Source organism: Sceloporus occidentalis, unplaced genomic scaffold (assembly GCF_023333645.1).
Source record: "Sceloporus occidentalis isolate IW3139 unplaced genomic scaffold, rSceOcc1.0.p SCAF_5, whole genome shotgun sequence".
Taxonomy (NCBI): Eukaryota; Metazoa; Chordata; class Lepidosauria; order Squamata; family Phrynosomatidae; genus Sceloporus; species Sceloporus occidentalis.
The window spans coordinates 12,810,463-12,836,472 of record NW_028316985.1 but is presented as its reverse complement, the minus strand read 5'-3'; the positions used below and the strand labels follow the sequence as shown (position 1 = coordinate 12,836,472).

Here is a 26,010-nt window from a genome sequence, read left to right as displayed (position 1 = left end):
TAGTATGCTCCTTTCTCCCTATTAGAAGATATCTGCATTTTTCTTTTCCTTTTTCATACCCTCTGTGCCTCTGGCCCTTCCAAAGGCTTAGCTAATTAGTTGCCAACCTGATTTAGTAGTTCTGCATGTAAAGGCTTTTTCCTGTATTAGTGTATTCTAACACGCTTTTGTCTAATTACTAATTTCCGACTTGATATTAGGAGCACCAATTAATATCTAGTGTTCATTCTTTCCTTAAGAATACAATTGCTTGCACAATGTGCTGTATCAGATTACTTGGTTATATGTATGTTGGTAAGACATAAGTGGGAGCTAGTGTGGCATAGTTTTTCGAGTGCTGGACTATGACTGTGGAGACCAGGGTTTGATTCCCATCTTGGCCATGAAACCCACTGGGTGACCTTGGGCAAGTCACATGCTCTCATCCTCAGGGTAAGGCAATGGAAAACCTCCTCTGAACAAATCTTGCCAAGAAACCCCCTTGATAGGGTCGCCAAAAGTCAGAAACGACTTGAAGACATACAACAACAAGAACAAAACACGTGTAGATAAAGATGGCCAAGGCGTGCGTCTGTCTGTCTGTCTGTCTGTCTGTCTGTCTGTCTGTGTCTCTCTCTCTCTCTCTCTCTCTCTCTCTCTCTCTCTCTCTCACACACACACACACACACACACATGAGCCAGCATAGTAGTGGTTTGAGTGTTAGACTAGGGCTCCGGAAGAGCAGGATTTGAATCCTTATTCATCTGTGGACACCCACTAAGTGACCTTGGCCAAGTCACACTCTTCCAACCAAAAAGGAAGGCAATGGCAACCCACCTCTTTAATGATCATGGCTCCATCCTCTGGAGTCCTGGGATTTGTAGTTTGGTGAGATTTGTAGTTTGGTGAGCCTAGTCTGTTAGAGGGCGCTGGTGCCTTTGATCCCAGGATTATGTAGGATAAGAGTTATGGCAGTTAAACTGCTTTATTTCTGTAGTGTGGATACCCCCTCATTACTACCACAACTATGCACATTTCTGGGGAGGATACAGGAGTGGCCCTTCTTGGTGTCTTGTGTAAATTCTATAACTCTTCTCCAAAAGAGGCTATGTTGGCCCACTCTCTGCTCTTTTCTCACTAGCAGGCAATGACCTTTTATTTAGACAGGTGATACACAGGCTGTACAGACCAGCGTTGTATGCCGACCTTGGGGCAGAGTGGAAGCGTGGCATCCACACAACGAACACCCCGATGCTGCCTTGACGCCACTGTCATGCTTTGCGCCTGACCGCATGGCAGGTGGCATCACAGCACTCCTTTGACGCAGTACCAAAAGGAGCACCAGAAAATGCCACTACAGTGGCAAAGGTGCTCTTTCTGTGATGCAAAAAGGAGTCGCCTTTTGAGGCTCTTTTTTGTACCGTGGAAATGCCAGATCGGGGCCACAGCATATAGTTGCTGCAGCCCCAATCCGGTCTGAATGGGGCAGCAGCAGGCTGCTCCAAAGGGGCAGTCTGTTTAGCCCCTAACTGATTGTTTCAAAAAGGCAGGTGGAGGAACCTGTACTTTTATCCTCAGGGTTGTGTTAAATGTTTTGAAACTTTAAAAAAATCAGTGCTGTTTCTAATAGGATATATCATTTAATTTTTTAAAGGCTCATTATTACAAAGAAAAATGTTATGTATTATATAATTTTAAGAATATTAAATAAAAAATTTATAAAATGAAAACCATGTAGAGTAACATAAAAAAGCACATTGATACATTACTCCTACAGTAGCTTCACAGAAATAAATAGGTTATGCCTGGCATAGTGATTTGAGTGTTGGGCTAGGGCTCTGGGAGACCAGAGCTCCTATTCCTGCTTGGCCATGGAAACCTATTTGGTGGCCTTGGACAAGTCATACTTTCTCAATCTCAGAGGAAGGCAATGGCAATCCCCCCCTCCCCCCGAACAAGTCTTTCCAAGGTCTAAGGGTTGTCATAAGTTAAAAATGACTTGAAGGTACACAACAACAAAAAATCTACTACTTTTTAAAACTAAGATTCAGTGTTCTGCTTGTCATTCAGTTGAAATTGCCTGGGATTCAGGTTCTCTGACTAGAGTATTACAGTAGTAGTTTCCAAACTTCAGTACTACAGATAGTTTTGGACTTCAGTTCTGAGAATCCCCAGCCTGCTTGGCCAACAGTCAGGAATTCTGGGAGCTGAAGTCAAAAACATCTAGGAGACTAAAGTTTGGGAACCATTGGACTACAGGAATGAGCAATGCTAGAAAAGATGGTGACTTCATTGATTGAATTGCCCTCTTGACGCCTCAATGTGGAGGCATCTCCACATAGTTTCAGCTGTGTCACATACCTGCTGGCATCCTCGTGCCCTCCCATGAACAATCGTGTATGTGTGTGGGGGGACTCCAAAGTTATGTAATATCCTTCCAAGTAATAAGCTTTCCCTGCTTCCATCTACACTGCATCAGAGGTCAGGAAAGAAGACACAGTAGTAAAATTATGTTTGGTAAATCAGCAGTATCTGAGCTGATCATATACAGCTTATCCATACCAGAATGCTCAGCTCTGTAATGGGGAGGCCGGGGGTGGTGGTAATATACAGTTATGTAATTCTTTGTTTTTACATTGCTCTACTTTGTATTTACAGAAGAGGAACTGGCAACTCCACCATTAGATGGCATCATTCTCCCTGGAGTGACAAGGCAAAGCATTTTGGACCTAGCACGCAAGTGGGTAGGTGACTTCTATGAATTTCAAGTAGCAGTTTTGAAATATACATAGTCAACACTCTGGATATAGTGTAGGGCTCTGGGGATCTGTAGGCATTTTTCCAGCAACCTCCTAGAAGTGAGTATTAGGACACTTCTAGTTGAAAAACACCATTTCTGGTTTCAAACAATTTGGGATTTTTTTTCCTGCTGCAACAAGGTGTGTACCCTCACTTCACTTGCTATAGAAGAGAATCACTTCTCATGGGAACTTTCAGAAGGAGATCTGAGTTTCAAAATTTTCTAAGTCAGTGCAAGGTTCCTCCATCTATACTGTGTAAACATGACTCTAGGGAGTTTATCATACTGGCCCTGAAATGGGCCCAGTGCGTTCTAAATGTGTGCGCGCGTGGGCACACACAGAACGGGATGGGGCCAAGAACCCCATTTTATCGCACGCTGGAACGCCGCCTTTGCCTCTGGGCGTTCCAGTTGCGTCCTGGTTCCGTCCCAGAGGGCACCATTTCTGAGAACTGTTCTTTTTTTTTAATATAGTCTTTATTGAGTTTTTAAAAGATAAAAACATATATATATATATAAAATAAAAACAACGGTAGTTATTCAATTTCCAAGCTTAGATGCTTGATGCATTAAAGATATACATACCTTCCTCCTTCATTACTTCCTAGCTAGCAGTCCATTTTTAATCATACACTTTTTAAATCTTGCATTACCTTTTAAACAAATAAGCAAAAAATGAGGGTTTATAACCATGCTAACCTCCAGCAAGTTCTATACAGTTTTTGTTTTTGGGTGCACCAAGCCAGCAGATCCCACTTAAAAATTAAACATAAATGACGTCGGAGTTAGTCTAATTTTTGTTCAAATCTGACAATGATTGATTAACAGAGATATCAAATACAGTCAATGCTTATAGGGGTTCTATTCCCACCACTAGATCTCTCCCCCACTCCTTTTTAAGGAAGTTGATGACATCAATCCAGTCTTCTTTAAATATGTTGTGGTTTTCATTTTTAAGACCTCTTGAAAGCTTGTCCATCTCCATCATATCTAAGAGTTTATAGATCCATTCTTCTTTGGCAGGGATTATCTTCGATTTCCAGTTCTGGGCATATATTATTCTTGCAGCTGATAACATATAAAAGAGTATTTTACCATATTTTTTTTCCAACTCAAAATCTGTTACATTAAGTAGAAATACATCAGGAGAGAATATGAGCTTGATATTCACAATTTTTTTGATTTCAAAATATATCATCTTCCAAAATTGTATTGCCTTTTCACATGTCCGCCACATGTGATAAAGCGAGCCCTGAACTTTTTCGCATTTCCAACATAAATTATTACCATTATTAAACATTTTACTAATTCTCACCGAAGTCAGATACCAGCGATAGAAGATCTTATAGAAATTTTCTTTAATACTCTGGCTACAGTTGTATTTTAATCTTTTTTTTCCAGGTGAATTCCCATTGATCTAGTGTAATTACAAATTCAAAATTTCTAGACCATGTAATCATGTTGTCTTTAATTGTCTCTTCCTCCATCTGGTATCGGAGAATACGTTTATACAGTCTCGAGATAGGGGCCTCTTTATCTGATAGTAATTCTTGTTCTAATACGGAATCTGTTTTACCTATACCCCATTGTTTTTTATCCATAAGGAAGCGTTCCCGTAATTGTCTATAGAAAAGCGTTCTCAGAAATGGTGCCCTCTGGGACGGAACGGGGACGCAACTGGAATGCCCGGCGGCAAAGGCGGCATTCCAGCGTGCGATAAATGGGGTTCTTGGCCCCATCCTATTCTGTGCGCGCCCCCACGCGCGCATGTTTAGAACACACTGGACTCGTTTCAGAGCCAGTACGATAAACTCCTAGAATTTAACCAAAGTTCACCACTACAAAGTATCCCTGCTTTGCTACTGAGAAGTGGCCAGAGAGATTTTGTAAGCAGTGTTAGATGCTTGCACAAACTGAATAAACTGTCTTTTAGGGCCTCAGTTTATGAGGGTCCTCAAAATACTAATCCGTCTGTCAATCAAAATAAATATGTTAGAATAATATCCTTGTTTAACTAATCATACAGGATCTCTCCAACTGGACATAGTTAAGCATGCTGGCTTTAATTAGTTATTTAGTTTGCTTAAGGCTGCAGTGAAACATGTGGCTGTGTTTTGGGATATAGGTACAATAGAATTCTCAACAGAGGCTTTTTCTGTGCAGAAATGAGTCTTTTCAGTGGTGGCACCCTACCTTTGGAATTTTCTTCCAAGCGTGCTCCTTCTGCTATCTTTCTCGTGGCATACAAAACTCTGTTTATCTTCCCAGGCTTTACATCTTTGAGAAGGGTTTTATTCAGTTTATTTTTATATTATTGCTGTTCTTTTGTACTTTAGTTTTATGTATTGGGGAATTAAACCTAACTGCTAGTTCAAATTGGAATAGGACCATTGAAGCAATTGCTGAATGGTAAATATGTATATAAATCCCATTGATTCAATGGATTTGCTGTAGTTCAGACTTGCACTTGGTGTTTTGTAATATATATTAAAAATAATTATGTATGGTCTTAAACTATCTTGATTCTATGCCTGAAGACCAGAACATACGTCAACCTGCTAATGTTTTATTAAGTGTTATCATTCTTATTTGTTCAGTTTGTTTATAACAAACTTTTCTCAGAGTAGCTCAAGGGGACATATAGGGTTCTTTCTTCTTCCCCATTTTATTCTCTCAACAAACTTGTGAGACAGACTAGATCAAGAGATAATGGCCTACCCATTTTACTTTGTATTTTACTGGTTACAGATACGTTGAACACCACTTATTAGAAAAGTGAGATGAAAACTTTAAAAATAAATTAAAAGCTTATTGTGAAGTCAAAGGCTTTTCACAGGTGGCATCCATAGTTTTTTGTGGATTTTTCAGGTTATGTAGCTGTGCTCTGGAATAATTTATTCCTGACATTTCACCTACATCTGTGGCTGGCATCTTCAGAGAACGCTGGCATGGAAGTAAGTGGGGGATATATACTGTGTGGCCCTTGACTGGGAGGAAGTGATTTACATGTTACTCTGTATGTTGCTCTTTTATTGAATGGCAAGGCCTCAGGGCAAGGGGGATTTGTGTCTATTTAACCATTCCCAGGCCACCATTCTCTGAAGATGCCAGCCACAGATGCAGGCAAAACGTCAGGAATAAATTCTTCCAGAACATGGCCACATAGCCCCAAAAAACCACAAAAACAACTAAATAAGCTTACTCTGTAACTGTCACCTGCCTGTATAAGGCAAGTAAGTTACTTGTTCTTTAAACGGAGGAAATAGATCATAGTGTTTAATTCTGTGCCTGTCTAACTTTTGCAGGAAGAATTTAAAGTGTCAGAGCGATACATTACCATGAGTGATCTGAAAGCTGCTTTGAAAGACAACAGAGTGAAGGAGATGTTTGGGGCTGGAACAGCTTGTGTTGTGTGTCCCATTTCCACAATATTGTACCTAGGCGAGGTGAGAACATGAATTACTGTTCATTTGTTTATTTATATGATATATGTCCTGCCTTTCTCCCCAAAAGGGACTCAAAGTGTCTTACAGTGTAAGTTAAATGAAAACAAAATAGATTAAAATAATATGTGGTATATATGTTTGTTAAAAACATATTAAACCATCAAACCAATTAAAACATTACTTTTAAGACATTAATTTAAAACAAAAGCACATAAAACATATACAATATTACATATTAAAAAATAGCATACCTATTGCATTTACTTCTATCCCAACTTGTTAAAGGCTGAAAGTTGCTACTGTTTTGCTGCTATTAATTGCAATCAAGTAAACCAGCTTATGGTAACCTCATGAATGAGAGACGTCCAAGGCGCTCTACAGATGAGCGAAATGGGGCACCATCATTACGTGCGAGGGGCGACGCTTCCAGATGCCTCTCGCCCCTCACACGTGACGAGGGCATCAAAATGGCAGTGCCCTGTACAGATGGGCGCTGTCATTTTGACGCAACAGACGCGTAGCGTCTGCATGTTGCGATGCCATTGTGACATCATGAGTGCGCCATTGGTGCACTGTGGCATCACAATCACGTTCCAAAAAGAACCTGCTATTTCTGGATTTTTATACTGCACGAGGAAGCCGCGTGGTTTGTCTGCTGCAGCTTCCTTGCACAACAAAACAAGGCACGGGCAGACCGCCCTTTTTGGGTGGTCTGTACCCCGCCCAAGTTACTCTATCATCAATAGCCTTGCTCAGATCTTGCAAATTTTGGGCTGTGGCTTCCTTGATTGAGTCTATCTACCTGTAATGCAGTCTTTAAATCCCTATTTTGGGAGAAAGGCGAGATATAAGAAAATAATAGTAATAATAATAATAATAATAATAATAATAATATTCATCTTTTCCTACTGCTTTCTACCTTATCAAGCATTATTATCTTTTGTAGTATGTCATGTCTTCCCATGATATGCCAAAGGTACAATAGCCTCAGTGCCTTACAGCATTACAAACAAACCCGGAATGCAAGTGTAGAGAAGTGTCTTTCTCTTGCTACGTCCGCATGACATCAAAGCACTTTAATTCTCTTTTGGTTGTAAAAGCATGAGGGAGGCTTGTAAAACATCCCTTTTGCCAAACAATTTTTTCCAGCTAGGCCAAAGGAATACATTTACAATGCTCTTCCATGCTTTTATGATTGAAAGTGAACAAAAGTGCTTTGACCAGTATCTATGACCAGTAAAATACAATATTTGAAGAAACTGAAAAACAGAAACATGCTTCCCTCTGCTGGCCTGCTGGATTTGTTTGTAGTGCAGTAAGACTCTCATAGAATCATAGAATCATAGAGTTGGAAGAGACCGCAAGGGCCATCCAGTCCAACCCCCTGCCATGCAGGAAATCCAAATCAAAGCATCCCCGACAAATGGCCATCCAGCCTCTGTTTAAAGACCTCCAAGGAAGGAGACTCTCACCCTCCGAGGGAGTGCATTCCACTGTCGAACAGCCCTTACTGTCAGGAAGTTCCTCCTAATGTTGAGGTGGAATCTCTTTTCCTGTAGCTTGCATCCATTGTTCCGGGTCCTCTTCTCTGGAGCAGCAGAAAACAAGCTTGTTCCCTCCTCAATATGACATCCCTTCAAATATTTAAATAGCGCTATCCTATCACCTCTTAACCTTCTTTTCTCCAGGCTAAACATCCCCAGCTCCCTAAGTCGTTCCTCATAGGACATGGTTTCCAGACCCTTCACCATTTTTGTCGCCCTCCTTTGGACACGCTCCAGTTTCTCAATGTCCTTTCTGAATTGTGGCGCCCAGAACTGGACACAATATTCTAGGTGGGGCCTGACCAAAGCAGAATACAGTGGCACTATTACTTCTCTTGATCTAGACACTATACTTTTATTGATGCAGCCTAAAATTGCATTGGCCTTTTTAGCTGCTGCATCACACTGTTGACTCATGTTCAACTTGTGATCTACTTGGACTCCTAGATCCCTTTCACACGTAGTTTCATTCAGCCAGGTGTCACCCATCCTATATCTGTGCATTTTATTTTTCCGCCCTAAGTGCAATACCTTACATTTCTCCGTGTTGAATTTCATTTTGTTAGCTGTGGCCCAGCTTTCTAGTCTATTCAGGTCATTTTGCATCTTGGTCCTGTGCTCTGGAGTATTAGCTATTTTGGTGTCATCTGCAAATTTGATAAGTATGCTCCCAATTCTGTCATCCAGGTCATTGATAAAGATGTTGAATAACACTGGGCCCAGGACAGCGCCTTGTGGGACCCCACTGGTCACTTCTCTCCAGGATGAAAAGGAGCCATTGTTGAGCACCCTTTGGGTTCGGCCAGTCAACCAATTACAGATCCATTTAACAGTTGCCTTGTCTAGCCCACATTTTACAAGCTTGTATGCAAGAATGTCATGGGAAACCTTGTCAAAGGCCTTACTGAAATCAAGATATACTATATCCACAGCATTCCCTTCATCTAACAAGCTGGTAATTTTATCAAAGAAAGAGATTAGATTTGTCTGGCATGACCTGTTTCTCTGAATCCCATGTTGAGTTTTTGTGATTATGGAATTGCCATCTAGATGTTCACAGACTCTTTGTTTAATTATCTGCTCTAGAATCTTTCCTGGGATTGATGTCAGACTAACTGGACAATAATTGTTGGGATCCTCTTTTTTTCCCTTTTTGAAGATGGGGACAACGTTTGCCCTCCTCCAGTCTGCTGGGACTTCTCCCGTTTTCCAGGAGTTTTCAAAGATTATTGCCAATGGCTCTGATATTACATTTGCCAGTTCTTTTAATATCCTTGGATGGAGTTCATCTGGTCCTGGAGACTTAAACTCATTTAGATTAACAAGGTGTTCCTCTACTATCTCTTTACTTATTCTGTGCTGAAATTCCCCTATTCTGTCCTCTGCTCCATTATCCTCAGGTTGAGCACCCTTTTCCTTTTTTGAGAAGACTGAGGCAAAGAAGGTGTTGAGTAATTCTGCCTTTTCTCTGTCCCCTGTTAACATTTTGCCATCCTCTCGACGCAGTGGCCCTACCATTTCCTTCTTCTTACTTTTGCTGCGGACATATCCAAAGAACCCCTTTTTGTTGTCTTTAACCTCTCTAGCAAGCCTGAGTTCATTCTGTGCTTTAGCTTTTCTGACTTTACCCCTGCACATGCCTGCTATTTCTTTGAATTCCTTTTTCGTGATTTCCCCCTTTTTCCATTTCTTATACATGTTCCGTTTCAAACTTAGCTCCGTTGAAAGTTCCTTAGTCATCCATCCTGGTTTCTTGAGACACCTCCCATTTTTCTTTCTCACTGGAACTGTTTGAAATTGTGCCTTCAGTATCTCCCTTTTGAGAAATTCCCATCCGTCCTGAACTCCTTTATCTTTTAGTACTTCTGACCACAGGATCACCTTCAATACTTCTCTAAGCTTACTGAAATTCGCTCTCCTAAAGTCTAGAATGTGTGTTTGACTATGCCTGGCTTCTCCTTTCCACTGTATAACAAACTCCAGGAGAACATGGTCACTTCCACCTAATGATCCCACCACTTGCACCCCATTAACCAAGTCATCCTTGTTGGTTAGGATCAGATCTAAAATAGCTGACCCTCTTGTTGCCTCTTCCACCTTTTGGACAATGAAATTGTCTTTGAAGCAAGTGAGGAATTTGCTAGACCTTGAGGATTTTGCTGAGTTTGACTTCCAGCAAATATCAGGATAGTTGAAGTCGCCCATCACTACTACATCTCTCCTTTCTGAGTGTGTGGTCATCTGTTCTAGAAAGGTATCATCCAATTCCTCTGTCTGACTTGGGGGTCTGTAGTAGACTCCCACCATAACATCCTTGTTCTTTCCCTCCCCTTTAATTTTTATCCAGATGCTCTCCACCTGGCTGCCAGTATTGATGTCCTGGATCTCTTCACTGGTGTAAATATCTCTGACATATAGTGCTATTCCTCCTCCTTTCCTGTTTGGCCTATTTCTCTTAAAAAGGTTATACCCCTCTATTTCCACATTCCAATTATAAGACTCATCCCACCAGGTTTCAGTGATGCCTATTATATCATATTTGCTTTGTTGTACTAGGAGTTCGAGTTCATCTTGCTTATTTCTCATGCTCTGTGCATTAGTGTAGAGACATCGCAGATCACGGGTCCCATTTACTTGCTGCTTGTGCAAGTTTTTTTTGCCTCCAACTGTTGGGTCCTTGCACTTTTTTTCTTGTTTCCTCTATGTCAGTTTGACTATTTTCACCATCTCTTTCACCTTCCTTAATATTGTCTCCCTTCCCCACGGAACTCAGTTTAAAGCCCTCCTGATCAAGTTCTTGAGACTGTTGGCAAAAACATTTCTTCCAACTGGCGTGAGATGCAACCCATCTGTTGCAAGAAGTCCCTCATCATGGAACCGCAGCCCATGATCGAAGAATCTAAATCCTTCTCGGCGGCACCATCTGCGGAGCCAGTTGTTCACATCCGCTATTTTCCTCTCCCTTCCTGGACCGTGCCCTTCAACTGGCAGAAGAGACGAGATGACAACCTGTGCATCCATTCCTTTCAGCTTCCTACCAAGCACCTCATAATCCCTTTTGATGTTCTGAAGGCTGTGTCTTGCAGTATCGTTGGTTCCCACGTGGACCAAAAGGAAGGGGTATTGGTCAGTAGGCTTGACCAGTCTTGTCAGCCTCTCTGTCACATCACGGATCTTTGCACCTGGAAGACAACACACCTCTCGAGACATCTTGTCAGGCCTACAAATCACTGCTTCTGTACCCCTCAGCAAGGAGTCCCCCACTACGACCACACGCCTCCTCTGAGGCTTAGCAGTGACTGTTCCCTCGGGTGGAACTCTCAGGCTCCCCTGCTCTGTCCCTGAAGTCTGTCCATGCTGCTCTTCTTCATCCTCCTTGATAAGGGAAAGAGATTCGAATCGATTCTCTAGCTGCAAGCTCCCTGAAGAATCCCTTCTTGGCCTACTTCTCTTTGTGACATTCCTCCAGCTATCTTCCTCCTGTGTATGTGAAGTGACCTCTTCCACCTTAGCATCTTCCTCTGCATGGTACTCATCCAAGATCGTTAGTTCTGTTGTGTCCAAGAAATCCTCTTGTTCCCTAATGTGCTGAAGTGTAGCTACTCTGGACTCCAGCTGCTGCACTTTCTCCTCCAAGAGTGCTACCAACTTGCACTTGGTGCAGGTGAAGTTCTCCACTTCTGTAGGCAAGAAGAGAAACATCCCACAAGAGTTGCAGGTGACTGCAGCAGATCCCTCGCCGTCCATACTGCAAGGTCTTTAGTAATGACTATAACAGGACTGTGGGGTTCCTCTTTAAAAAAAATTCTCTGGTAAAAACCAACGTTAAGGCCCCTGATGACTTGGCTTTTTTCACCAGTCTGTGGAAGCGAGTTCAGTCTACTGGGAATACAACTTTAAAGGAATGTCCTGGCTGCTATCTTATACTTAAAGGCAAGGTTCTGTTTCAATATCTGATTCTAACCCGATGCCACTTGAGTAGAGTTGTTGAGTTAAAGAAAATTAAAATTCGTGCGCCTCTCCTTCTCCTCTCTCCGGCTGGACTGTTCTGGAAGGCTCTGGAAGGTGTTATATAAAGCTAGTCTGCTAGCTCCGCCCCCTTGTGACTCACAGATGGGACTAACAGAAGCTCCGCCCCTTCAGCAACAAGCACACTCTCAGTTTAGTCATCTTGGCTTATAGCAGTACTTCTCAAATAGTGGGGCGGGCCCCCCAGGGGGGGCGCAAGGGTCCGTAAAGGGGGGGCGCAAGGCTCTGTTATGCAGAGGTGTACTTATAACAATTTTATAGACAAATGATACTATTTACAGTCGTGTGGGGGGCGCGAAATGTTTTCTTCTTCCTAGGGGGGCATGACAGAAAATAATTGAGAAGCACTGGCTTATAGGAAGAGTTCCAGTTTGATTTGCTGTTGAACCCATTTGTTTATCCTTTTGATAGTCTGCAGAACTCTCCTCCAGCACCATATTTCAAATGAGTTGAATCTCTTATTGATTTTCTTTGCTGTCCAGCCTTCACAGCCATAAGTAGGGACTGGAAATACAATGGCATGGACAATCCTGACTTTAGTATTAAAAGTCTGAAGACCTGTTTATTAAATAGGAAGATCTTCGCCTGCCAGCAAAAATAGAGCAGAGGGAATCAACCAAGTTATGTCTTCAACTTTTACACAGCAGGACTGTTATCATGGAGAGGTTTCAAAGGCGGGATACAGACCGCCCCTTTGGGGTGGCCTGCACCCGCCCGTTTCCCCAACAGATCGGGGCCTGAGCTGCCACAGCGGCAGCCCCAGAGGCCCCGATCTGCCGCTTCCCCACGGCCTGGAAAGGGGTGTCCTTGGGGCTTCATGCCCCAAAGACACCCCGACAGTGGCGGGGAAAGGGAGAAAGGGGCCACTTGGCCCCTTTCTCTCTGTATCGCTGGTGCGGCCGTTTAAGGGCCGGGCCAGCAATATGCGCAGTGGAAGGAGCTCCGAAACGGAACTCCTTTCGGTGCTGCTTAAAGGGTACCACAAGCGCCCTACAGCGATACCATGATGTGACGCCCGCGCCACGGCGTTTGGACATGGTGCATCCGTCACGTCAAAATGGCGGCACCCATGTAGGCAGGGTGCCGCCGTTTTGATTTACAGAGTACATCACATGTGATTAATTTGTTGTATTTTGGGGAATTTGTTTCATTATACTTGTTTGGTTATTTATTTATTTATTTATTTATTTATTTATTTATTTATTTATTTATTTTATTGCACAAATATACAAAAACATACCAAAATCAAATGAAAACACCATATCATCATATTATGTTTGTTAATAGATTTAAACAGTGAGTGTTTATCAGATTTGCTTGCCAGCTACTTTTACAATTGGTGTTCTATCAGTGAACTGGAAATTTCTTGCAATTGTTAACAGACCTTAAACATTTTTTATAAATAAGAAAATTATTATATCACAAAGAAGAATAAATGTGATGGAAGCCATGTCCCAAAAGGAGCAAGAGAGAAAATAACTACTCTTCCCACCCCCTTATTTTTCATATTCCGCCACAACCAGTAATTTCTCATGTATTGTTGTTCTTTTTTTTTTTAATTTTCCTAGAATTTGCACATTCCAACCATGGAGAATGGACCTCAGATAGCTACCCGCTTCTTGAACCAGCTGAGTGATATCCAAGTAAGGGTCTAATTTCTTTCCAATGATAATTATGCAAGAGAAAGATGACTGAAGCTGCTCTTTTCATTTCCAGTGACCTAGGGATCATGCAAATGGGGCAGAAGGAGTGGCCAGAGTCTGCTCCTGCCCTGATCACTGTGGGACCATGGTGATTGAATGCCAGAAGAGAAGGGCTCCAGTCTACTTCCTGCCAATGGCTGGTGGATCAGAGCACCCAGGGACTGTCTTTGTCCCTGGATGTTCCAGTCTATCAGCCTGAAGGGCTCCTGGCACCATTCAGTGACAGAAGTGGCCTCCAGGAGTTCGCTGTGGCATGCTGACACGTTCCAGCTGGCCTCCTTGCTGCCTCTGGGTTGGTGGGTCAGGTCATTCCCAGAACCTTCAATATCCAGGAGTCCCAGTCTACCAACTGAGGCATGGCAGTACACTCCACACCAGAAGTCAGACCCCCCCCGCCAGATGTCATCTGTTGAGATCTGCACCTCCCACCCCATCCCTAGAAATGCACCTGCATTGAACTTCATGACTGAGGGAGAATCAAATCCAGAATCTGAACTTTGTTTGGCATTTTAACCGCTATAACACACTGACTTCCCTAATACCTTTTGCTTCTTTTTCAGTATGGAAGAGAAGACAGTGAGTGGACAGTTGTGGTATCATGAGCATAAATGGCAGTGAAGATTCAGACCTTCTGGCAATACAACCAGGCAGGCTGAAGTTCCACCTGAATGATGACCAGTTTTACTGTAGCTCTGCATAGAGTAGTTCTGTGTTTTATCACTTTGTTCCTAGGCTGGGATGGGGGTGATCATTTCCACATGCCAGGGAGTGTGAACACAATCATTTTGATTTTCTACTGTGATATTGCTTTAGAATAGAAACCTGTCTTCTGGTATAGGTGCTAGATGTAAGCAATAGACACTTTTCTAGTGGATTCCTTGGTGCCCCTTGTGTCTTTGGTACAATTGACAGGTGTCTTGAAAAGTTATTCAACTGCTCTTCAGTGCAAATGAAATACTCTTAACTTTTAACTGTAGATCAAACTGTTACATACAGTTCAGTTGCCAAATGTCTCAGAGAAGCCTTTGCACTCTCTGAAGCCAGAATCCTCTAGTATACAAGTATAATCCCTACTATTGCTAGCACAACTACTTTTTCTGCCAGTTTGTAAGTAAGTATCCAGTACCTACTAACAACAGTTTTCCCAGACTACACATGAGATGCTGCAAGTGCAGCTCTACTCCCAGTCCAGATAGTCAAAGTGCTGTTCTGGGGAAACTCCCTTGTGCTGCTGTCCAGCCAGCCAACTTCACCCTCCTCCTTGGCTGGCTTCCTTTTGCTCCTAGACCTCTGTGTATGTGTATACTGGCATAACTGGCCCGGCTTCAGTAGTAGCTTGGATTGGGCCTTCTCTTTGTTTCTAAGGGTGGAAGGTTAAAAAAAAAGTTATTTATTTTAGGATTATTTTTTTGTGCCATCTCTTTATCTTTTGGATGGATGGGACATTTCTCTTAGGTTCCTAACGCTCTGAAGGAATTTCCTTTTTAACATTTCCAACATATGCCTTCCAACAAACCTCATAACTGTGTATCTTTTTAAACAATAAGCATTGAGCTGGGTTTTCCTCATGGTACCTGGGGATGGTATGCCATGAGTAAATTCAGATCACAGTTTATTTCTCATTGCTAAATTACTTCTGCTATCCCCATACTATGAGGTATTGATGGAACCTTTTGAACTTTAAGTGATCCAAATCTTGATAACTTCTATACTGCATAGTCTCCCCCCCCCCCCAAAGAGGTATTGGTTGTAGTCTCATATAAAGTTTGGAAAGTTGGATTGTTGGGGTTTTTTTTTTTTTGGGGGGGGGGGTTGGTTTTTTGGCCATGTAGGCCAGGAGATTCTGGCAGTTATAGTCTAAAAAAGGAACTTTTCTGAGCTCTGGACTCATCGTCCCTTGTACATCACAGTCTAATTCTGTTTGCTATCCATAACACTACAAAAATCAAACAATTTAGAAGAGCAAAGTTGGTCACTTGAATAGAGCCTTAATCTAGTGGAAGAACTGATCAAGTACAATCTGAAGCATTTTGAGATGTTGGAAAGCATCTAAACCAGAAGTGGAGAGATGCTTGCAGCATCTATTTTATTATTGTTTTTAACTAGACCCCCAGTGCCCACTAACCAGAGCCAATTGCAAAATAGTGACTATGGGCAGCAAAATGGTAGTTCATTTAGTCGATGTCAATTGCTTTCTTTATTCCATGAGCCTTGCAATCTACATATATATCTCGTATGTATGCTAGTACAAACTTGTATTTACACGAGAGATTCATTGCTGCCATTATTGTTATCATTTTCTTGTTGGCATTGATAAGTATTAAGAGCCAGACAAATTTGTCCATCTGTGTAAAAAGGATCCAGCAATCTATTGTAGATCTTGATCTATCTTCTGTCCACCCTTATCTATTCCACGTAGTGCACAGGTTAAACATTTAATAGGCCTTTTAGTAATGTATTAAACATAAAAACTTGGATGGGATTTTATTTACTCCCTTTTCTTGCACTCTCTTTTCTTCTTTCTTATTGCCTCTCACTTTTTCCCTGAAGTCTCCATGGCTCTGCAATTAATAGCTTTGGTTGTTTGTTCCCTTTCAACCCACATGAATTTTATCATCTACTAAATGAAATTATCATCTCATAACACATCTTTTTCTGAGCTAGCTTTAAGACATCTCTTGCCAAAGAGGTTACTTACTACGTTGTTCAGTGCTCTCACATTTCCAGCGGCGAGATATTTATTAAATAAACATTATTTTAGCTTCATGGGGGCAGCCCTTGAATTATGCTGGTAAGGAAACCAATTAAAGAATGCAGAGAATGGGTTCTCTGTTTTGCTGTTGCACTAAGGCAGTACTTTTCAAACTAACATTTTTTCCTCCTCATATAAGCAGGTAGGGTGAAATATTGGGAAACTTTAACTCTGCTACTTTTTTAACAGAGCCTACCTCTACCTGGTGATTTGATATATAGAAATATTTTCAGTATTTCTCAGTCTTTCCTGAGTTCGCAAACTGTATTCCTGTCGGTGGTGGAAAAGAAAGCATGTAAACAGTCACATGAACAAGAACATCAAGCATCTCAGGGAGTGGTACAATAGCACAGTCTTCTTGCTGACACACTAGTTTTACATGTACAAGAGGAGCGCCAGCTGTACCATTTAGACCAGGAGTGGCTCAAGGGTTGCATATGAGCCACATGGGCATTTGGGACCTGCAAATTCCCTGGACTCCCCATTTCTTACAGTTTGGGGGGCTGATCCTACTTCCACTAACCCCAGCCTCCCCAGTCAAAATGGCAGCCAGAAGTGATGTTGTAGCATTTTGGATGCTGGTGTTGCCTGCTGGGAGGATGCAGGAAGGAAAACTGGCCCAAAGAGTAGTTGTCTATCCCTGATTTAGGCAGAGTAAGACTTCAGTCATCTCAGGCAAGAGATTTTAACTATTTAACTGCTTGTTGATGTTTTGTTATCGTTGCTTTAAATAATGCACAACAGAGATATAAAATGCTAGTTGCACTGACCTGGCAGTGTTTTTACTGCCAGGAATGGAAAGGGTGCTTATGTAATGTTCTGCCTCATACACCCAAATAACTTGGCTAGATTTAGGTACTACACATCTTGACTTTGGTGAGTGTGGTGTGCCTCAGGCTGCAAAATATCTTGAGCTGGCCCTGTTCAAGAGCTTTCTGATGTCCACAGAGACTGAGTCAACTCCCTATCTGCATCCTGAAAAATAATGCTCCCAGTACCAAATACCAAATACTTCTAGGACTGTTTTATTCACCTTATAAATATGCCCATTAGGTGATATTGTTCAACCAGTAGCTATGAACCCTAGATACAAATGACAGCTATTCCTATGATTGTAATGAGACTCCATCCCACTCCACCTCCATTGGCATCTCACTTGCAAAAAAACTTGCCAAGTGATAACCCCAGTTCACACACTAACTTTCATTTGCACAAGTGGAAACCCAAAGAGCCAAAGGGTTGCTCACATGGAAAACACAGTATGTTGACCTAAATTTATTCTAGTTGCTGACCGTAACTAGAGTAAACTCACTGAAGCAATGAAATTTATATACAATATGTCTTGATGTGCATCATTTGGCAATTGATTCAGTGAGTTTACTTTAGTTGGGATTGGATTATACAGCTATGCTTTAGGTTGGTGATCAATAGACTCCAGGACCAATTTCTATTTCATAAACCTATATATCACTATATTGAAGCCCACCTGAAGTGGATGATGCTAAACCGTGTTCTCTTATATTCATGCTAAGTCAAAACCATTGTGCTTTGAGGTAGGAGTAGCACTGTCTATTTCTTTCCTCTTGTGTGTATGTTGTGCTCCAATTCACTTTTATTCCAAGTATTGTTAGCCAGTGGTATGTCTAGAACTCTCAGCCTCCTGCTTATTAGACTAATGTCCACATTATTTAGTAGACTGCACCACAATTTTGAAGTTGGGTAGAGGCATTACATGAACAAGGCCACTATCATAACTGAAGAGTGCCTTTTTTTTACCAGGGAGAGTGTATCCACATTAAGGATTTTGACTCACTAAGATCAAAATATAGCTGGCAAAGATGGCACCTGAGAATCTTCTTTGCAACTATTTCATTACAAAAACACAGGAAAATAGAGGTTGGAAAGTTGCCTTTTAGAAGTAATTCATTGTGTAAGAACCTTCCCCAACAATTTAGTGATGTTACAAGCTTGTTACATATTTTATTAACTTATTTGGTACTTTTTCATTTCTCATTTGAGGGGGAAAAACTTTTGGAATGATAAGAGAGCAACATAAAACTTGAAAGAAATAGTCTTTCATTATAACTTTAAAGTTATAATTCCTACTCATTATGTTGCTTTTGAAATGTGATTTGGTTGTACCCTTTTGACCTAAATAAATAAATAAATAAATAAATAAATAAATAAATAAATACAGAATTAGTTACAGGTGATTATATTACATGCAAACTTCTTACATTCAGGCTGTTCAAGAGGGGGAAGTATTTGTAGGGACAAGCAAAGGGGTGTTCCACCACTACTTTCCCCTTTCAACTGTTTTCCTCTTAGCTTCTTTTCTGAGGAATCTAGTCAGGATTCCTATAAACACTGCCATCTCAAATGACAACAGGGAATAATTTAGCCGCTCTCCCACTATTTGTTTCTTTACTATACCCCTCTCCTCTCCTGTTTTGCAGGGAGAAATTATGATTTGGACTCACAGCCTTGCATGTACCAGTGAAAATGTTGTTCTAGTGCCAGATGTAGTCTCTTGAACATATATAAAATGCTCTACTTGTGACAGAGCTGGATATATTTATTTGGTGGTATACTAGAGGTTCATACCGCTAGTTTATTCCCACTGAAAATTATCCCAACAGATAAGTTCTTTGTTGGCTAGTATGATGAGTACCTCCTTCTTCCCAGTTTTGCTTTCAGGACATCATGATTTGGAACTGAGCATAAAAGACGTACCCAAATCCCTAGTTTACTCCTTTCTCTTCTTAAAAGTATTTTTTTGGGGGAGGATCTCCTATCTCTCCTCAAAGTATTTACCATTTTTAAAATTGTTCTTGAAGAGGAATCAGTGGACAGTATACTGGGACTGGCTTCCCAGCAGACAGAGAAACATACTATGTCTATGTTCATGAGATAGCCAAGTTAAACAGTATGTAGTGAAACGAGAGTCTTGTCTGCACAGACAGGATAACCCAGGCTGGCCTCGGAGCTGCCCATTTCTGTCATGCCAGTTACCTGTCAATGCTGTTGCAGCATCAGGAGGCTGCCATGAATCATGTTTTTTTGTGGGCAGAAGGAGGCACCCAGCTTCAGTCACATGGCTGGGTGCTTGCTCTGATGTCAGAGGACACAACGTGGCCATCAGCGGCTGCAGGGGGATGCAGTGGGGCATGTAGGGGAATAGCTGGCCCTCACTGCCATGCCCCATTCCAGGGTTTCCCGGAGAACTTGGAGCAAAAGGTGAATTTATTTAAATAGTTTAAAGGCTATAAAAGGCTAGGTTCAATATGGGTCCTCCTTCAAGGTGTGTAGACAACCTGTACCAGAACCAGGGGTTTGGCCATGCATTGTCTGAACAGGACACTGTCTGGAAGCAGAGGGAGTGGGTCTTTTGGCCCATGCAGACAAAGTCTAAGACTCTCGTGGCCAAAGCACAGAGACTTTTTCATGTGTAAGGATTATGATCTCATATGTCACCCTTCCCAGCTTCCATTTTCTCTGAGCTTGGCTAGAAACCTCACAGGTGTGAAGGAAATGAATTTTCCCAACAAAAGTGTATCCCTTGCTCTATTGGAAAGTATTTTGGAGTGTCTTGAACAGGGGAACTGAGACCTGTTAGCTTTGCAAAAGACCTGCTCTTGGCATATATGACAGCTGTTAGAATTGGTTTGTAGATATTGATGAATACAACTGTCTACATTTTTAAACTCCCCTCGGGGTGGGGGCAAGGGATTTGGTATATAAAAGCATTGTCATGTGCAAAATTTAACTGATGTTAAATATCTTGTTAGAAAAAGAAATTTGTGAACTTTTGAATGGAATGATAAAGGTAAGCTCTTATTCTGTGAAGCAATGTTTTGGCCACACTAGTAAGAAGTAGTGCTCAAAAATTTGCAGATTCACAGAAGTGTATATATATCACAAAAAACACTCTGTAGACCTTCATGATGCTGATGCTGATGTTCACTCACTGTAGTTGTTTGTGTAACCTTGTGTTCCCTGAGAACAACTGAAGGAATACTGTCAAATGGTGGTTGTATATACATTGCAATCTGATAGGGCAAAGTAACTGACATTGTAGATGAGAATGCTTTCTATCAAGGTGTATTCTTGAGTTATTTCCGGTTGCATTCTGTCTACAGATACTGGGAAGTTTGGAGTATCAAGATTAAAGAAATACTGGACTAGAGAAAACTACCAAGAAGGTGATTCTTGGTATTACTAAGCCAAAGCCGCATCCAGTGCACTTCTGTTATAACAGACACTTGGCAAGTTACTTGCTGAGAATTCACTGAAAAAGTTAGAACCAGAACTTAGAAATGTTAGTTATTTGGACCACGACTCCTAGAGTTTTTCAGCCAGTATGGATTCTGAAAACTGTGGTCCAAAAAAGCTTTGATTGGAATATAAAGCTGCATTTCAGGGTACACAGAGGAAGGAGGACGAAGGAGCCTCTGCTGTTACTTCTTCTGTTATGCCGCATTTTTTTCTACAGTCTCCAATGAAGACAACAGCATTTTTGAAACAGATACAGATCTGTACTAAAATTCAAGAACAGACATGACTGAACAGCTGTGGAAGCTAAATGGCTCAATCTTGGAATCTGTTAGGATCTAGTTGGTTTCTTATTACTCTGATCATCCAGCTGATCATTTCTTGTTATTGATACTGTAGTCCAGAAAAGTAGATTGCTAAGCTATTCATTATTAATGCTACTATTGTGCCACTGAAAAATACAGGAAATATAGGAAGATGCTCTCTGGTCTACCAATGTAGCCAAATCAGATGTTGAGCTCTGGAAATTCTGAGGAAAATGCAATTTTTTTTATAAAACAGTGCACTTTCTTCCCACCCAGTTGCCTTGAACTACAACCCACTCGCACAATCCAATTGGAGGTGAGATTTCCACTTTTTCCTAAAAAATGCAGTTGTTGCTGCATTTTCAGAGTTTCTATGATTTCAAGCAGCTTGCTATTTTAAGCATCCAGCCTAGCAAGGCAGACCATCTCTTCCCTGCTCTCTCTCACTTGGGCAGAATAATAGATAGCTAAATAAATAGGATCGCTAGCATGTTGTAGTGGTTTGAGTGTTGGGACTATAATTCAGGAGACCAGGGTTCAATTCACCACTCAGCCATGAAGCCCACTGAGTGACCTTGGGCAGGTCACACTCAGCATCAGAGGGAGACAATGGCAAACCTCCTCTGAACAAATCTTGCCAAGAAAACCCCTTAGGATCGCCACAAGTTGGAAACGTCTTGAAGGCATACAACACACACACAGAGATACACTAAGCTATTTTAAGTCCCAGCTAACCAAAGTCCCTAGTGTACCTTATGTTTTCTAAGTGTCTTCTCTCTCACACACCCCAAACATCACCTCCATACTTCTCTCTGGCTCTGCTGGTACATCTCTGCTCCTCCCCCCATAAAGAAACAGCACAAGGCAGCCATTCATTGACCCTTTTTCCTTTCCCTCTCATTGCTCAGACTGAGTCAAAGCACACCCAGTAAAGTGAGACTGAAACCCTTCTTACATTCCACTAAAGAGTAGTGAATTACAGCCTTGACTGACACAGGGAAATAAGTTCCATCGTTGCAGATCATTACTACATCAAAGTAATTAATTGAAAAATCATTTACTTTCTATTTCTGGGCTCAGGGCACTGCTCCTTGTGAGTAACATCTAAATCTAAAGATCCATGATAAGGTGGTGTTGGAACTATATTGGGAGAGGCAGGAAGTGCCCGTGGAGACTTTGTGGTTTGCATAGAGTCTTTTCAAGAGAAGTACACTGGAGCAGACTTTGGTCTAATCTGCACTGCAGAAATAATGCAGTTTGACACCACTTTAGCTGGCATGGCTCTATGTTGTGGCATTCTGGGATTTGCTGTTTTGTGAAATATTTAGCCTCTGAGAGGTCTGGTGGCACAGCAAACTACAAATCCCAGAATTCCATGGCACTGAGCCATGGCAGTTAAAATGGTCAAACTACATTATTTCTGCAGTGCACATTAGACATATGTCAGTCAAAAGAAACAGCTGTTATATACTAGAAACTTACCTTGCTCGGTATAAGCCATAACTTTAATAGTAAGCATACAAGAAAACACAAACAGCAATTTCTCTATTTTCTCTGATATAACTGGCACCTTGGCTGCCATCTGCACCCGCTAGATCTAAGCATGCACTCAGAGTTGTAGCTCTGGGGAGGGGGGCAAAAGGAGGGCATTGCCCTCCATGGCATTTTCTTTCACTCCCCCCACTGCATTGACTCAAAACTTTTAGTATAGCAGTAACTTAAAATATTCACCAAGCATTTAGAAATACAGTTAAGCATCCAAAGAAAAGGAGCAAGCAAAGTTACCAAAGGAATGCAAACACTGGAAATGTAAGAGTTCTAGCTGTGAAGAATTTTCAGTGTCATATTCCACAATGCTAGAAATGTGTGGATGGAAAGAAAAGGTCCAGAAGAGTTGTGTGCATTTATATGATACTTACCTCTTTGCTGTGTGGCTACTGAGTTTAACTGGAGTGCACTGTTGTGTCTTTGCAATGTAGCAGAGGAGTGTTTTGTACCCTGGGACTGTCTTATGTAAAAAATAATAATACACATGTATGAGATTGGGAGGGGGTTGTTTGTTTTTTCAGATTGTAGTTGCAAAAGGCTCTGATTTTTAAATGTTCTTTTTCTTAAATGTAAAAGAGGGTAATGGATCACACTCAAACCAGCAGAGTATTTTGATATTGCGTGACAATCTTACGGAAAAAAATAAATAAAAATTATACCTTCGTTTGTCTGTATTTTTATTGTTTGAACAACAGCCCAAATGCTTACTTGAGCTAGAAGAAAAGAGATCTGGGAACAACAGTGAAGTCCATACTGGAGAACAGCAGCTGGGAGAAGGATGCTCTAACCATTGCAGGACACTAGTGGGTCTCCTAATGGAAGTGTGTATTGACATAAAGGTGTCAGCTCAGCAGAAAAACCCATGTAAATAATTTATGCATCAGATCTAATTTTAAAAACAGCTCAGCATTAAAGTGGACATTGTTTCAAGCTCTGTTTTCTCCATTTTGTTTTTCTACTGTGTGCCTGATCACTCAATCCCATGGGTGTTTTATTGAGTATAAGTTCCTCTGTTTCCAATGATAAATGTGTTTAGAATTGCTATTAGAGTCATTTACATTACATTACAGAAGGCCCTTGGTATCTGCTGGGATTTGGTTTCAGGACCCCCCGCCCCTGTGGATAACAAAATCCATTGATGCCCTAGTCCCATTACATACAACGGGGTAAAAAAATAGTCCACCTTAAACAAAATGGCAAAATGAAGATTTGCTTTTTGGAATGTATATATTTTAAAAATATTTTCAAACCATGGATACTTGAATCTGTGGATAAAGAATCCATGCATACGGAGGGTTGACTGTGCTATTTACATCCCTCATACTGGGTTGTGACGTCATTAGGGGATGCAAGTGGTATGGTCCACACCAGGTGACACTTCAAAGGGGGTGACATGGTCTGGCTGTCTACCTGCTGCGGGTGCCAGCCTCCCTGCTGCCCCGGCTCCCTTTGCTGAGAAAACCAGGGCAGCAGGGAGGAGGACAAGGGCAGTGGACATATGCACACCCCTGCCAGTCTCCATCTGTGCCTCTTTGCTGCTTTGCTTGCCAGGCTGCCCCACTGGCATCCCATACCAGGTTTCACTGGAGGGTAGATGGCCAGCCGGCCAGCTGGAGAACAGGTGAATAAGGCAGCAGTGGGGAGGGAGAGAGAAAGGAATGGGGCATCACACTGGGTGACACTAACCTGAGTGATGCCACTGGTGATATCATGAGTTGCCGCAGCGGGTGATGCCAACCTTAGTGAAGCCACTGATATTGGGAAGATGTATTTATGCATATTTCAGCTTCTGTTATTGTATAAGTCATCTTGATATGAGGGTTGGGACACACGAAAGTGACCTCTAGGGAGATTACCACACATAGCTTTTGAACTGTAATTACACCTGGGAAATGGCAGATTTGGCTATACATACCATATAATACCTCTGACCCATATCTGCTGCATCCCCAACCATGATTAGAACATCCCTTTTCATTGATGGGGGAAACCCATCAATGAGCTGTCAATGGCACAAGTGACCAGATGCTAAACGTTGCTGTGGGACCAGTCACATTATTGCCAGCCATGTAGTGTCAGTCTCCCCTTTTCTCTCCCTGTACCACCTTCCCTTCATTATTCCCAAGCAGCCTGATTTCCTCCCCTCCATTTTCTCTCTCTCTCTCCCTCTCTCTCTTTTTACTTATTTTTCATTGGCATCGCTGTAGCAGAGCTCTGGTACTGTGTGAGTTAAAAGGAATTAATAATAATAATAATAATAATAATAATAATAATAATAATAATAATATCCTGCCCCTCTACAAGATGCAATCAGGGAGGCTTACAAAGATTAAAAAACATGTATTCCAAAACCCTCAATCCCCCCTCTTAAAATAATTTAAATTTAAAAATTTAAATTTAAAAAATACTGAAAAGCATGCTAGGTAGGGCATGAGGCAGGGAGGTTAAAGGGGTTAAAGGGGACACATGAACAGAGTGTGATGGCAGCAGCAGCAGCTCCAATTGCACAATTTCAAAGACATCCAATGTTGGGGCTCTGAACACGATATGTTTCCATTTTCTCCCCAATGCGATTGCTGTGATAATGGGACTTGTGCATTGTCTGGGGAAGCCCTTGGTCAACCCTAAGATCTGTCTTCTCAAGGAACTTTAGGAGAGTTTAAAAAGCACAATGTTGGGTATTTGGGTGCAAGAGACCTACACCCATCCACTTACAAGTTACAAATGAGAAAACAGTTAATTGCAACAATACACATAGTTACAGGGAATTAGAATATCCATGTACACACAATGCAATGATAAATCTTAGTATGAACGCTACTGATTAATGCTGACATATTGGATGGATGTGTTGTCCACACACAAAAGGTTAAAGTGTCCTTGTCTAGGAGGAGTGATGAGGGAAGGGGAGTGAGAATAAGATATGCAAAAGGAGGATTTTGAGAAGGTTCCTACCTGTAATAAAATATAGACAAGAGGAGTAGCAGAGGTCTGCCACTGACTTGGAGGTTGCAAACTAGGCATGAAAATCTATAAACTCCAACATTTTATGCATGAAAGTTGGGACAGACATGGCTAAGTGATATCAGAATGTGGTCAAGATCACAAAAATTATTAATGAAGAAGAACACACAAGGTAGGAGAGGCTTTTGCAGTTTGCTTTTGCTTGAGCCTACTGGGAACGGTAAGACTCTAGTTTCACCTACCCACACACACTGTTTATTGAGTGCAAACTACTTCTGTACTTTGAACTCAGTTTTCAGCAACTGAAATAAGGTGAAGGGGGGGGGTTGAAAATGGGACATTTAAAAGCAGCTGAAAAAGTGGGACAACAGGCTATTAATTGGAACTGTCCTCGCCAAATCTGGACAGTTTGAAAGTATGAACGTTACTGCTGCCAGCTCCCATTTGGAACAATCAACAATGTTCCAATTATACTTCCAAGTTCCAAATGTACTTCAGATAATAGTGAGAGGGAAAGAAGGACCTCTTCAAAGCGAATACACAGAGACAGATTCATACAGGAGAATGTGATCTTTCAAATAATCCGGTCCCAAGTTATCTGGGCTTTATAGGTCATAACAAGCACCTGGGAGCACCATGTGCTCCTTCTAGCATGCAACATTCCACT

General features: G+C 41.6%; 1 protein-coding gene across 4 annotated transcripts in view; it reads left to right on the top strand.

Moving 5' to 3' along the window:
* Positions 1–23,300, top strand: part of LOC149311665 (branched-chain-amino-acid aminotransferase, cytosolic-like) — a 104,620-nt gene extending 81,320 nt beyond the window's left edge. For 3 of the 4 annotated variants that reach the window (XM_089527615.1, XM_089527618.1, XM_089527619.1), the window contains 4 exons: positions 2,639–2,724; positions 6,086–6,226; positions 13,368–13,442; positions 14,063–15,233. In XM_089527615.1, coding sequence (XP_089383741.1) covers positions 2,639–2,724; positions 6,086–6,226; positions 13,368–13,442; positions 14,063–14,104 — 344 coding nt within the window. In that variant the 3' untranslated portion in view covers positions 14,105–15,233. Of the gene's footprint in view, positions 1–2,638; positions 2,725–6,085; positions 6,227–13,367; positions 13,443–14,062; positions 15,234–23,074 lie in introns of those variants that run through there. The other variant, XM_089527617.1, reaches the window with a different exon arrangement.
* The last annotated feature ends 2,710 nt before the right edge of the window (positions 23,301–26,010 follow it).